This window comes from Lutjanus erythropterus, chromosome 9 (assembly GCF_056507025.1).
Source record: "Lutjanus erythropterus isolate fLutEry1 chromosome 9, fLutEry1.hap2, whole genome shotgun sequence".
In the NCBI taxonomy this organism is placed as follows: domain Eukaryota; kingdom Metazoa; phylum Chordata; class Actinopteri; order Lutjaniformes; family Lutjanidae; genus Lutjanus; species Lutjanus erythropterus.
The window spans coordinates 41,797,501-41,817,317 of record NC_139325.1 but is presented as its reverse complement, the minus strand read 5'-3'; the positions used below and the strand labels follow the sequence as shown (position 1 = coordinate 41,817,317).

The following is a 19,817-nucleotide window of genomic DNA, read 5'->3' as shown; positions in this document are numbered from 1 at the left end:
TAACATGCAACTCTTAGCGACCAAGCTCAGTTTCATCCACTTTCTTCTCAACATTGTCAAGCCTAACACATCGCATATCATACAGCAAACATTAAAGGTACTTTGCCTGCTCAACAGTTATTGGGGCAGAGAGCAAAAACGGGTGGGACTTAGGAAGGGGTCAATAGAAAAAGTTTACTCAAAACTCATTTGGACTGAGTTCATACCTCTGCGTGAAACACGGGTGTCATCAATAATTACAGCAGAATGATAAATGCATTGGAAGATGTTGCTTTTATTTTACCGATCCTCTGTATGTTGTATTATTTGTTATCAATAGTTAACCAGCGTTGTTTTTCAACCAAATAGTTGAAACACAGTCACAGTCACAGTTGTCTATACTGACTGATTTTCTGTCTGTTGCAGGTGGCTATGTATTTCAGGGTATATATGACTGTGAGTACGGTGACAACATCACGGACATGGTCTTCTTTGTAAAAAACGTATTCAACCAGCAACTTAACACCTTGTATGACTCTCGGGTCGGGAAGTATGTTGGCTTTGGAGAATATGGCATGAAGAATGCAGACCATTACAACAGTCAGGCTTGGAAAATGAGAGAAAGAAAAAGTCAAGTGGAGATTCTTTGCAGATACAATGTAAGACTATTCAGGAGAACACTGAATAGAAAAGGTAAGTTTTTTTTTTAATTATTATTATAAGTTTATTATTATTTCTCTTGAAAAAGCTGAGGGTGAAGCAGGATATTAAATGCATAACATTGCCACTTCATTGGCTTAATTTGCTTCATTGGAAAAAAAGAAACAATTGTTCTCTTCCCGTTCTTTAATTTAATGGCTTGAAGAGAACGTTTTAGCCCATGACTCTCTCTTCTGCACTCTGCCTTGAAGCAGACTCCACATCCAGCAGGCCATTTAGCTAATTTTGTGCTCTAATCATTTCTACACTCCAGTGCCTCCGATTGTCAAGGTCCGTCAGGCCAAGCCAGCTGACTACGGGGAGCGGTCCATGCTTGAGTGCAACGTTCTGGGATTTTTTCCTCAGGAAGTGAAGGTGAGCTGGCTGAGAGACGGGGTGGAGGTCACCAGCGATGTGTCGTCCACAGACGTCCTGCCCAATGGGGACTGGAGCTTCCAGCTTCACTCTTACCTGGAGCTCACGCCTAAAAAAGGGGAGAGGGTGAGCTGCAGGGTGGACCACAGCAGCCTGAGAGAGAGCCTGGAGGTGGACTGGGGTAAGGATTGGTCTATTGGTTTGTGTCCTGGAAATCAGGTTTGAAAAGTGCCTGGACTTTGGATAAAGTGCTTGAAAAAGATTGAAGTTATAATCACATTCCTGTAAAAACAAATTACTACCTGACTGAGTAGTTCACATTTTAAATAAAGGAATAAAATAAGTCTGATATTGGCTCAGGTTATATATGATGCTAACACATTTTAAAAATAATGTGTTTTCATTTAATGTGTCACCTGTCAATAGAGGGCTATCACAAAACAGATTTTTGTTTGTTTTAGCACAATAACATCTGATTTAATATAATGAAGAGGTGAAACAATAATTTTGAATTTATGTATATAATATTTAATTTAATGCAGCTGGAAAAACTTGAAAATACACCTTGAAAATTCTTAAAAAACGCTTGAATTTGACTTTGATGAACCATCAAACCTTGAGCCGTTAAAATAGGAGCCAACAGGTGGAACAGTTGGAACCAAACTGGTTAAATCTCCTTGCCTGTAAAACAGACAAATCTACTGTTTCGAAGCCTCGTGTTTACAACCAGAGCACAGACAGTACTGACAAGAGGATCTGGAGCTGGTGGAGGACTGACTGTGGTGTTTAGTTTTGACTTGTGTGTTCAGCAGATATAATGGCGGCCTGTCTGGTCATGATCTTTCTTGTATTACAGTTGAACAGTACACTAACATATGTTCCTGAAAACATTTTAAGTGAGAAATAGGCAACACAATCGCAGAATCCTGATTCATATTTGATCCGCACTCTTTAGTTTGACAGTTTGATCTGAGTTTTGTGACCCCTGTGTGTTGTACTCAATGCACTTTGTCAGTGACATGGTACCCCCACCATAAAACATGCTCGCCTTTATGATCTATATTCCATTTAGAATATGATCTATATTATTCTAAATGGAACCATAATTTAAGAAATGAACATCATGCTATATTGAACAAGACTTTAAAACTCTTTAACCCTCTATGGTACCATGTTGCCCTCAGGCAACAAACCCATTTTTGCCCTGTCACATCTCCACAATGCATCCCTTTAAATGATGCGATACTTTAAAAAAGAGGTAAAACCATAGGGAACCATTAACAATGCTTTAGGTTGTCACATGACCTCCAGGAAGCGATTTTGAAACCCTTCTTGGCGGGCTTTTTCTAAGGAGACAGCTCTGCTGTCTTGCTGCAAAAAAAAGACTCTCAAAAAGTTATTTTTTGTCCCTTTTCCACCTGGAAAAAAATGTCTTCACACTAATAGGTGAGTAAACTTTAAGTTTTGATAGTTTCATGCAACTTATTTACTAATTTAATAGTGGATACGTGTTAAAATGCAGCTGTTGCCCTGAGGCAACATCGTGCCATCATGGAAAGTTGCAATGTTGCCTGCAACAGTGAACCATTATGGAATCACTATAGCAAACACAACACTGACCACTGGCCTATTTGGGTGGAGAAAAAGGGCAGATGCAGCTACCCTGGATGTAAGGGTATAGTGAAATCACAGTGCACAAAATGTGTCACCTGCCTGTGCTTCACTCCTGAAAAAAACTGCTTCATGGAGTTCCATAAGCACTGAGCAGCAACACCACAAGTGATGGCAACACATGTCAGGAAAGACACGGGGGACTGACAGAAAACATGCACTGAAATGAAGCAGTGATGATCAAACACTGGAATTTGTTGTTTTTGTTTTTCAAATGGTTATGGTAATGGTTATCTTTGTTGATTTAAGTAGTTTAAAGTTTTATACTTTACACATTTATTTCAATGGGTTGTTCTTAAATGGTACAATGTTGGCTACAGGCAACGAACCCCGAAAACTTCCAAAAATAAAAATAAAAATAAAATTTCTTCAGATTATGTTTATTTAGTCTATTTTGAGACATAAAAACACATTTCCCTCACTGGCATCATAGTGTGTACCATAGAGGGATATGACCGTACATACATACATACACATACATACATACATATGAGCATACATACATACAAACATATAACCATACATGCATACATACATACATACATACATACATACATATGAGCATACATACATACATACATATGAGCATAAATACATACATACATACATATGAGCATACATACATACATAAATACATACATACATACATATTACCATACATAAATATGAGCATACATACATATGATCATACATTCATACATATGGCCAAACATATGACCATGCATACAAACATACATACATATGAGCATACATACATACATACATACATAGATACTTATGACCATACATGCAAACATATGACCATACATACATACATACATACATACATACATATGACCATACATACATATGACCATACATACATTCATATGACCATACATACATACACACATACATACATACATACATATGGTCATACATATGACCCTGCATACATACATACATACATACATACATATGAGCATACATGCATACATACATACATACATATGACCATTCATACATACATACATGTGACCATACATACATACATACATACATATCAGCATACATACATATGAGCATATATACATACATATGACCATACATACATACAAACATACATACATACATATGAGAATACATACATACATATGACCATGCATACATGCATATGAGCATACATACATACTGACTATGCATACATACATATGAGCATATATACATACATATGACCATACATACATACAAACATACATACATACATATGACCATACATACATACATACATACATACATACATACATACATACATACATATATATGAACATACATACATACATACATACATACATACATATATATATAAATTCTTTTTATAATTCTTTTTAATTTAAAATTTTAAATGAATTGTGACTTCTTGATGTTATTGAATATTTTTGCATATGTTTATGAAATAAACAATGTTCAAATTTGAAAAGGAACGTTCTTTTTCACTCACGCACCATTATGGTACAATGTTGCCTACAGGCAACGAACCCCAAAACTTCCAAAAATAAAAATAAAAATAAAATTTCTTCAGATTATGTTTATTTAGTCTATTTTGAGACATAAAAACACATTTCCCCCACTGGCATCATAATGTGTACCATAGAGGGATATGACCATACATACATACGTACATACATACATACATACATACATATGACCTTACATACATACTTACACATACATACATATGAGCATACATACATACATACATATGACCATAAATGCATACATACATACATACATACATACATACATACATACATATGAGCATACATACATACATACATACATATGAGCATACATACATACATACATATGAGCATAAATGCATACATACATATGAGCATACATACATATGAGCATACATACATACATACATACATACATACATACATATGACCATACATACATATGAGCATACATTCATACATATGGCCAAACATATGACCATGCATACAAACATACATACATATGACCATACATAAATACATACATACATATGACCATACATACATACATACATATGACCATACATACATACATACATGCATACGTACATACATACTTATGACCATACATGCATACATATGACCATACATACATACATACATACATACATACATACATACATACATATGACCATACATACATATGACCATGCATACATTCATATGACCATACATACATACACACACATACATACATACAAATGGTCATACATATGACCATGCATACATACATACATGCATACATACATGCATACATATGAGCATACATGCATACATACATACATATGACCATGCATACATACATACATGTGACCATACATACATACATACATACATACATATGAGCATACATACATATAAGCATATATACATACATACATATGACCATACATACATACATACATACATACATAAATATGAGAATACATACATACATATGACCATGCATACATACATATGAGCATACATACATACATATGACCATGCATACATACATATGAGCATACATACATACATATTACCATACATACATACATATGACCATACATACATACATACATACATACATACATACATACATACTTATGACCATACATGCATACATATGACCATACATACATACATACATACATACATACATACATACATATGACCATACATACATATGACCATGCATACATTCATATGACCATACATACAGACACACATACATACATACATATGGTCATACATATGACCATGCATACATACATACATACATATGAGCATACATGCATACATACATACATACATACATACATACATACATATGACCCTGCATACATACATACATACATGTGACCATACATACATACATACATACATATGAGCATACATACATATGAGCATATATACATACATACATATGAGCATACATACATACATACATATGAAAATACATACATACATATGACCATGCATACATACATATGAGCATACATACATACGTATGACCACACATACATACATACATATGACCACAAATGCATACATACATACATACATACATACATACAAACATACATACATATGAGCATAAATACATACATACATATGAGCATACATACATACATACATACATACATACATACATACAAACATACATACATATGAGCATAAATACATACATACATATGAGCATACATACATACATACATACATATGAGCATAAATACATACATACATACATATGACCATACATACATATGAGCATACATACATACATACGTACATACATATGAGCATACATACATATGAGCATACATTCATACATATGACCAAACATATGACCATGCATACAAACATACATACATATGACCATACATACTTACAGACATATGACCATACATACATGCATACATATGACCAGACATGCATACATATGACCATACATACATACATACATACATAAATATGAGAATACATACATACATATGACCATGCATACATACATATTACCATACATACATACATATGACCATACATACATACATACATACATACATACATACATACATACATACATACTTATGACCATACATGCATACATATGACCATACATACATACATACATACATACATACATACATACATACATATGACCATACATACATATGACCATGCATACATTCATATGACCATACATACATACACACATACATACATACATATGAGCATACATGCATACATACATACATACATACATATGACCCTGCATACATACATACATACATACATACATACATATGAGCATACATGCATACATACATACATACATATGACCATGCATACATACATACATGTGACCATACATACATACATACATACATATCAGCATACATACATATGAGCATATATACATACATATGACCATATATACATACATACATACATACATACATATGAGAATACATACATACATATGACCATGCATACATACATATGAGCATACATACATACTGACTATGCATACATACATATGAGCATACATACATACATATGACCATACATACATACAAACATACATACATACATACATACATACATACATATATATGACCATACATACATACATACATACATGCATATATATATAAAATCTTTTTATAATTCTTTTTAATTTAAAATTTTAAATGAATTGTGACTTCTTGATGTTATTGAATATTTTTGCATATGTTTATGAAATAAACAATGTTCAAATTTGAAAAGGAACGTTCTTTTTCACTTATGCACCAATATGGTACAATGTTGCCTACAGGCAACGAACCCCAAAACTTCCAAAAATAAAAATAAAAATAAAATTTCTTCAGATTATGTTTATTTAGTCTATTTTGAGACATAAAAACACATTTCCCCCACTGGCATCATAATGTGTACCATAGAGGGATATGACCATACATACATAGGTACATACATACATACATACATACATATGACCGTACAGACATACTTACACATACATACATATGAGCATACATACATACATACATATGACCATAAATGCATACATACATACATACATACATACATACATATGAGCATACATACATACATACATACATATGAGCATACATACATACATATGACCATGCATACATACATATGAGCATACATACATACATATAACCATACATACATACATATGACCATACATACATACATACATACATACATACATACATACATACTTATGACCATACATGCATACATATGACCATACATACATACATACATACATACATACATATGACCATACATACATATGACCATGCATACATTCATATGACCATACATACATACACACATACATACATACATATGGTCATACATATGACCATGCATACATACATACATACATACATATGAGCATACATGCATACATACATACATACATACATACGTACATATGACCCTGCATACATACATACATACATGTGACAATGCATACATACATATGAGCATATATACATACATACATATGAGCATACATACATACATACATATGAGAATACATACATACATATGACCATGCATACATACATATGAGCATACAGACATACATATGACCATACATACATACAAACATATGACCATAAATGCATACATACATAAATACATACATACATACAAACATACATACATATGAGCATAAATACATACATACATATGAGCATACATACATACATACATACAAACATACATACATATGAGCATAAATACATACATACATATGAGCATACATACATACATACATACATATGAGCATAAATACATATATACATACATATGACCATACATACATATGAGCATACATACATAGATACGTACATACATATGAGCATACATACATATGAGCATAGATTCATACATATGACCAAACATATGACCATGCATACAAACATACATACATACATACATACAAACATACATACATATGAGCATAAATACATACATACATATGAGCATACATACATACATACATACATACATATGAGCATAAATACATACATACATATCAGCATACATACATACATACATGCATACATACAAACATACATACATATTAGCATAAATACATACATACATATGAGCATACATACATACGTACATACATACATACATATGAGCATAAATACATACATACGTACATATGACCATACATACATATGAGCATACATACATACATACGTACATACATATGAGCATACATACATATGAGCATACATTCATACATATGACCAAACATATGACCATGCACACAAACATACATACATATGACCATACATACTTACATACATATGACCATACATACATAAATACATATGACCATACATACATACATACATACTTATGACCATACATGCATACATATGACCAGACATGCATACATATGACCATACATACATACATACATACATACATATGACCATACATACATACATACATACATAAATATGAGAATACATACATACATATGACCATGCATACATACATATGACCATACATACATACGTATGACCATGCATACATACATATGAGCATACATACATACATACATATTACCATACATACATACATATGACCATACATACATACATACATACATACATACATACATACTTATGACCATACATGCATACATATGACCATACATACATACATACATACATACATATGACCATACATACATATGACCATGCATACATTCATATGACCATACATACATACACACATACATACATACATATGGTCATACATATGACCATGCATACATACATACATACATACATACATACATACATACATATGAGCATACATGCATACATACATACATACATACATACATACATATGACCCTGCATACATACATACATACATACATACATACATACATACATACATACATATGAGTATACATGCATACATACATACATACATATGACCATGCATAGATACATACATACATGTGACCATACATACATAAATACATACATACATATGAGCATACATACATATGAGCATATATACATACATACATATGAGCATACATGCATACATACATATGAGAATACATACATACATATGACCATGCATACATACATATGAGCATACATACATACATACATATGGCCATACATACATACATACATATGACCATAAATGCATACATACATACATACATACATACATACATACATACAAACATACATACATATGAGCATAAATATATACATACATATGAGCATACATACATACATACATACAAACATACATACATATGAGCATAAATACATACATACATATGAGCATACATACATACATACATACATATGAGCATAAATACATATATACATACATATGACCATACATACATATGAGCATACATACATAGATACGTACATACATATGAGCATACATACATATGAGCATACATTCATATATATGACCAAACATATGACCATGCATACAAACATACATACATATGACCATACATACTTACATACATATGACCATACATACATACATACATATGACCATACATACATACATACATACATACTTATGAACATACATGCATACATATGACCAGACATGCATACATATGACCATACATACATACATACATACACACATACATACATATGACCATACATAGATATGACCATGCATACATTCATATGACCATACATACATACACACATATATACATACATATGGTCATACATATGACCATACATACATACATATGAGCATACATACATTTCAGCATATATACATACATACATATGAGCATACATACATACATACATATTACCATACATACATACATATATACATATGACCATACATACATACATACGTACATACATACATATGTATGACCATACATACATACATACATATATACATATATATATATAAATTCTTTTTATTATTCTTTTTAATTTAAAATTTAAAATGAATTGTGACTTCTTGATGTTATTGAATATTTTTGCATATGTTTATGAAATAAACAATGTTAAAATTGGAAAAGGAAAGTTCTTTTTCACTTATGCACCATTATGGTACAATGTTGCCTACAGGCAACGAACCCCAAAAACTTCCAAAAATAAAAATAAAAATAAAAATAAAATTTCTTCAGATTATGTTTATTTAGTCTATTTTGAGACATAAAAACACATTTCCCTCACTGGCATCATAATGTGTACCATAGAGGGATATGACCATACATACATACATACATACATACATACATACATATGACCATACATGCATACATACATACATACATACATACATACATGTGACCATACATACATACATACATATATACATATATACATACATACTTATGACCATACATGCATACATATGACCATACATACATACATACATACATACATACATACATATGACCATACATACATATGACCATACATGCATACATACATACATATGGTCATACATATGAACATGCATACATACATACATACATACATACATATGAGTATACATGCATACATACATACATACATATGACCATGCATACATACATACATGTGACCATACATACATACATACATACATACATACGTATGAACATATATACATACATACATACATATGAGAATACATACATATATATGACCATGCATACATACATATGAGCATACATACATACATACATACATATGACCATACATACATACATACATACATACATACATACATACATATATATGACTATATATACATACATCGATACATATATATATAAATTATTTTTATAATTCTTTTAAATTTAAAATTTAAAATGAATTGTGACTCCTTGATGTTATTGAATATTTTTGTATATGTTTATGAAATAAACAATGTTCAAATTGGAAAAGGAACGTTCTTTTTCACTCACGCACCATTATGGTACAATGTTGCCTACAGGCAACGAACCCCAAAAACTTCCAAAAATAAAAATAAAAATAAAAATAAAATTTCTTCAGATTATGTTTATTTAGTCTATTTTGAGACATAAAAACACATTTCCCTCACTGGCATCATAATGTGTACCATAGAGGGATATGACCATACATACATACATACATACATACATACATACATATGACCATACATGCATACATACATACATACATACATACATACATGTGACCATACATACATACATACATATATACATATATACATACATACTTATGACCATACATGCATACATATGACCATACATACATACATACATACATACATACATACATATGACCATACATACATATGACCATACATGCATACATACATACATATGGTCATACATATGAACATGCATACATACATACATACATACATACATATGAGTATACATGCATACATACATACATACATATGACCATGCATACATACATACATGTGACCATACATACATACATACATACATACATACGTATGAACATATATACATACATACATACATATGAGAATACATACATATATATGACCATGCATACATACATATGAGCATACATACATACATACATACATATGACCATACATACATACATACATACATACATACATACATACATATATATGACTATATATACATACATCGATACATATATATATAAATTATTTTTATAATTCTTTTAAATTTAAAATTTAAAATGAATTGTGACTCCTTGATGTTATTGAATATTTTTGTATATGTTTATGAAATAAACAATGTTCAAATTGGAAAAGGAACGTTCTTTTTCACTTATGCACCATTATGGTACAATGTTGCCTACAGGCAACGAACCCCAAAAACTTCCAAAAATAAAAATAAAAATAAAATTTCTTCAGATTATGTTTATTTAGTCTATTTTGAGACATAAAAACACATTTCCCTCACTGGCATCATAATGTGTACCATAGAGGGATATGACCATACATACATACATACATACATACATACATACATACATACATACATACATACATACATTTGACAATACATGCATACATACATACATACATACATACATACATACATATGAGCATACATACATACATACATACATACATACATTCATACATACATACATACATGCATACATACATACATACATATGACCATACATATATATGACCATGCATACATACATACATATGACCATACATACATACATACATACATACATACATACATACATACATATGAGCATACATGCATACATACATACATACATATGACCATGCATACATACATACATACATACATACATACATACATACATATGAGCATACATACATATGAGCATATATACATACATACATATGACCATACATACATACATACATACATACATACATATGAGAATACATACATACATATGACCATGCATACATACATATTAGCATACATACATACATATGACCATGCATACATATATATGACCATACATACATACATACATACATACATACATACATATGAGCATACATACATACATACATACATATATATGACCATACATACATACATACATACATACATACATACATATGACCGTACATACATACATACATACATACATACATACATACATACATATGAGCATACATGCATACCTATATACATCCATACATACATACATATGAGCATACATACATACATACATATGAGCATAAATACATACATACATACATATGAGCATACATACATACATACATATGAGCATACATACATACATACGTACATACATATGTAGCTCAGCATAAGTTCAATCAGGAAGACCTTCTATTACGCTGCCTTCATTCACAACTTTTCTTTACTTCGCCTCTCTCCTCCTGTTCCCTCTAATCAGCTGTTTGTGGGCGTTCACCTTCGTCTTTACCATCCATTCAGATTTTGCCACAGTCGCAATAGCCAGTCAATTTGCTGCTGCCAAATCTTTAAATCGCCTCTGTCTTTGCTCCATCAGTTGTCATTCAGTCAATCGCGCGACCCTCCTCCACCCCTCTCTCCTCCAGTCACTGGACCCAGGTAGCAGAAGATGTTCACCTCGATCCTCCCTGACGCCCTCTCCTCCAGCCTTCAGGTCCAGGCAGCAGGAGTCCAGAGCCACTTCACCTCACAAGTCTCTGCTTTGCACCTCATCATCACCACCACCACCAGTGTCTAGACCCCGGGGGGGTTCTCTTCACTACAGCTTCATCACCCCCATTTATAAATACATATTGTTTCACCTCACTGGGGTCTAACCGCCAAAGACTGTTCATGTTTCATATATCATGCATGTGCCAATAAACCATTTCTTTTTTACTCTTAGTCTCTCCTGATTGAAATGAGCATACATACATATGAGCATACATTCATACATATGGCCAAACATATGACCATGCATACAAACATACATACATATGACCATACATACATACATACCTACATATGAGCATACATATATATGAGCATACATACATATGAGCATACATACATATGACCATACATACATACATACATACATACATATGACCATATATACATATGACCATGCATACATACATATGATCATACATACATACATATATATATATAAATTCTTTTTATAATTCTTTTTAATTTAAAATTTAAAATGAATTGTGACGTCTTGATGTTATTGAATATTTTTGCATATGTTTATGAAATAATCAATGTTCAAATTGGAAAAGGAACGTTCTTTTTCACTTATGCACCATTATGGTACAATGTTGCCTACAGGCAACGAACCCCAAAAACTTCCAAAAATAAAAATAAAAATAAAATTTCTTCAGATTAAGTTTATTTAGTCTATTTTGAGACATAAAAACACATTTCCCTCACTGGCATCATAATGTGTACCATAGAGGGATATGACCATACATACATACATACATACATACATACATATGACCGTACATACATACATACATACATACATACATATGAGCATACATACATACATACATAGGACCATACATGCATACATATATACATACATACATACATACATATGAGCATACATACATACATACATATGAGCATAAATACATACATACATACATATGAGCATACATACATACATACATACATACATATGAGCATACATACATACATACGTACATACATATGTAGCTCAGCGTAAGTTCAATCAGGAAGACCATCTATTGCGCTGCCTTCTTTCACAACTTTCCTTTACTCCGCCTCTCTCCTCCTGTTCCCTCTAATCAGCTGTTTGTGGGCGTTCACCTTCGTCTTTACCATCCATTCAGATTTTGCCACGGTCACGATAGCCAGCCAATTTGCTGCTGCCAAATCTTTAAATCACCTCTGTCTTTGCTCCATCAGTTGTCATTCAGTCAATCGCGCGACCCTCCTCCACCCCTCTCTCCTCCAGTCACTGGACCCAGGTAGCAGAAGATGTTCACCTCGATCCTCCCTGACGCCCTCTCCTCCAGCCTTCAGGTCCAGGCAGCAGGAGTCCAGAGCCACTTCACCTCACAAGTCTCTGCTTTGCACCTCATCATCACCACCACCACCAGTGTCTAGACCCCGGGGGGGTTCTCTTCACTACAGCTTCATCACCCCCATTTATAAATACATATTGTTTCACCTCAGTGGGGTCTAACCGCCAAAGACTGTTCATGTTTCATATATCATGTATGTGCCAATAAACCATTTCTCTTTTACTCTTAGTCTCTCCTGATTGAAATGAGCATACATACATATGAGCATATATTCATACATATGGCCAAACATATGACCATGCATACACACATACATACATATGACCATACATACATACATACCTACCTACATATGAGCATACATATATATGAGCATACATACATATGAGCATACATACATACATACGTACATACATAGGAGCATACATACATATGAGCATACATTCAGACATATGGCCAAACATATGACCATGCATACAAACATACATACATATGACCATACATACATACATACATACATACATACATACATACATATGACCATATATACATATGACCATGCATACATACATACATATGACCATACATACATACATACTTATGACCATACATGCATACATATGACCATACATACATACATACATACATACATATGACCATACATACATACATACATACATACATATATATGACCATACATACATACATACATATATATATAAATTATTTTTATAATTCTTTTAAATTTAAAATTTAAAATGAATTGTGACTTCTTGATGTTATTGAATATTTTTGCATATGTTTATGAAATAAACAATGTTCAAATTGGAAAATGAACGTTCTTTTTCACTTATGCACCATTATGGTACAATGTTGCCTACAGGCAACGAACCCCAAAAACTTCCAAAAATAAAAATAAAAGTAAAATTTCTTCAGATTATGTTTATTTAGTCTATTTTGAGACATAAAAACACATTTCCCTCACTGGCATCATAATGTGTACCATAGAGGGATATGACCATACATACATGTATACATACATACATACATACATACATACATACATATGAGCATACATACATACATACATATGACCATAAATGCATACATACATACATACATACATACATACATACATACATACAAACATACATACATATGAGCATAAATACATACATACATACATACAAACATACAGACATATGAGCATAAATACATACATACATATGAGCATACATACATACATACATACATATGAGCATAAATACATACATACATACATATGAGCATACATACATATGAGCATAAATACATACATACGTACATACATATGAGCATACATACATACATACGTACATACATATGAGCATACATACATATGAGCATACATTCATACATATGACCAAATATATGACCATGCATACAAACTTACATTCATATGATCATACATACATACATACATACATACATATGACCATACATACATACGTACATATGACCATACATACATACAAACATACATACATACATACATACATACATACATACTTATGACCATACATGCATACATATGACCATAAATACATACATATATACATACATACATACATACATACATACATACATATGACCATGCATACATTCATATGACCATACATACATACACACATACATACATACATATGGTCATACATATGACCATGCCTACATACATACATACATACATATGAGCATACATGCATACATACATACATACATACATACATACATATGACCCTGCATACATACATACATGTGACCATACATACATACATACATACATACATACATACATACATACATACATACATATGAGCATACATACATATGAGCATATATACATACATACATATGACCATACATACATACATACATACATACATATGAGAATACATACATACATATGTCCATGCATACATACATATGAGCATACATACATACATATGACCATGCATACATAAATACATAAATACATACTTACATATGACCGTACATACATACATACACATACATACATACATACATATACATACATATGAGCATACATACATACATACATATGAGCATACATACATACATACATATGAGCATAAATACATACATACATACATATGAGCATACACACATATGAGCATACATTCATACATATGACCAAACATATGACCATGCATACAAACATACATACATATGACCATACAAACATACATACATATGACCATACATACATACATACATACATACATACATACATACTTATGACCATACATGCATACATATGACCATACATGCATACATATGACCATACATACATACATACATACATACATACATACATACATATGACCATACATACATACATACATACATACATACATACGTATGAGCATACATACATTTCAGCATATATACATACATACATATGAGCATACATACATACATACATACATACATACATACATACATACATACATATACATACATATGATCATACATACATATGAGCATATATACATACATACATATGACCATGCATACATTCATATGACCATACATACATACACACATACATACATACATATGGTCATGCATATGACCATGCATACATACATACATACATACATACATACATATATATATATATATACATACTTATGACCATACATGCATACATATGACCATACATACATACATACATACATACATATGACCATACATACATATGACCATGCATACATTCATATGACCATACATACATACATACACACATACATATGGTCATACATATGACCATGCATACATACATACATACATACATATGACCATGCATACATACATACATGTGACCATACATACATACATACATACATACATACATACATACATATGACCATGCATACATACATACATGTGACCATACATACATACAAACATACATACATACATACGTACATACATATGAGCATATATACATACATACATACATACATATGAGCATTTATACATACATACATACATACATATGAGAATACATACATACATATGACCATACATACATACATACATACATATATATGACCATACATACATACATCGATACATATATATATAAATTCTTTTTATAATTCTTTCAAATTTAAAATTTAAAATGAATTGTGACTTCTTGATGTTATTGAATATTTTTGCATATGTTTATGAAATAAACAATGTTCAAATTGGAAAAGGAACGTTCTTTTTCACTTATGCACCATTATGGTACAATGTTGCCTACAGGTAACAAACCCCAAAAACTTCCAAAAATAAAAATAAAAATAAAATTTCTTCAGATTATGTTTATTTAGTCTATTTTGAGACATAAAAACACATTTCCATCACTGGCATCATAATGTGTACCATAGAGGGATATGACCATACATACATACATACATACATACATATGACCTTACATGCATACATACATACATACATACATGTGACCATGCATACATACATACATATGAGCATACATACATATATACATACATACATACATACATACATATGAGCATACATACATATATACATACATATATACATACATACATACATACATACATATGAGCATACATACATACATACATACATACATATGAGCATACATATATATGACCATACATACATACATACATACATACTTATGACCATTCATGCATACATATGACCATACATACATACATACATACATACATACATACATACATATGACCATGCATCCATTCATATGACCATACGTACATACACACATACATACATACATATGGTTATACATATGACCGTGCATACATACATACATACATACATACATACATATGAGCATACATGCATACATACATACATACATATGACCATGCATACATACTTACATGTGACCATACATACATACATACATACATACATACATATACATACATATGATCATACATACATATGAGCATATATACATACATACATATGACCATACATACATACATACATACATACATACATACATATGAGAATACATATATACATATGACCATGCATACATACGTATGAGCATACATACATACATATGACCATGCATACATACATACATGTGACCATACATGCATACATACATACATACATGCATACATACATACATATGAGCATACATACCTATGAGCATATATACATACATACATATGACCATACATACATACATACATACATATGAGCATACATACATACATACATACATACATACATACATACATACATGTGACCATGCATATATACATACATATGAGTATACATACATACATACATAAATACATACATACATACATACATACATACATATGATCATACATACATACATACATATATACATACATCTATATATATACATACATACATACATACATATGACCATACATACATACATACATACATACATACATACATACATATATACATATGACCATGCATACATTCATATGACCATACGTACATACACACATACATACATACATATGGTCATACATATGACCATGCATAAATACATACATACATACATATGAGCATACATGCATATATGAATACATACATACATACATACATATGACCATGCATACATACTTACATGTGACCATACATACATACATATATACATACATACATATGATCATACATACATATGAGCATATATACATACATACATATGACCAAGCATACATACATACATACATACATACATAAATATATATGACCATGCATACATACATATGAGTATACATACATACATATGAGCATGTATACATACATATGAGCATGCATACATACATACATACATACATACATACATACATACATACATACATACTTATGACCATGCATACATACATAAATGTGACCATACATACATACATACATACATACATACATACATACATACATATGAGCATACATACATATGAGCATATATACATACGTACATATGACCATGCATAC

The 19,817-nt window shown here is 31.5% G+C and overlaps 1 protein-coding gene across 1 annotated transcript in view; it reads left to right on the top strand.

Moving 5' to 3' along the window:
• Positions 1 to 19,817, top strand: part of LOC146322220 (rano class II histocompatibility antigen, A beta chain-like) — a 29,523-nt gene that overhangs the window by 781 nt on the left and 8,925 nt on the right. The window contains exons 2-3 of the mRNA XM_084725792.1: positions 406 to 672; positions 953 to 1,234. Coding sequence (XP_084581918.1) covers positions 406 to 672; positions 953 to 1,234 — 549 coding nt within the window. The remainder of the gene's footprint in view (positions 1 to 405; positions 673 to 952; positions 1,235 to 19,817) is intronic.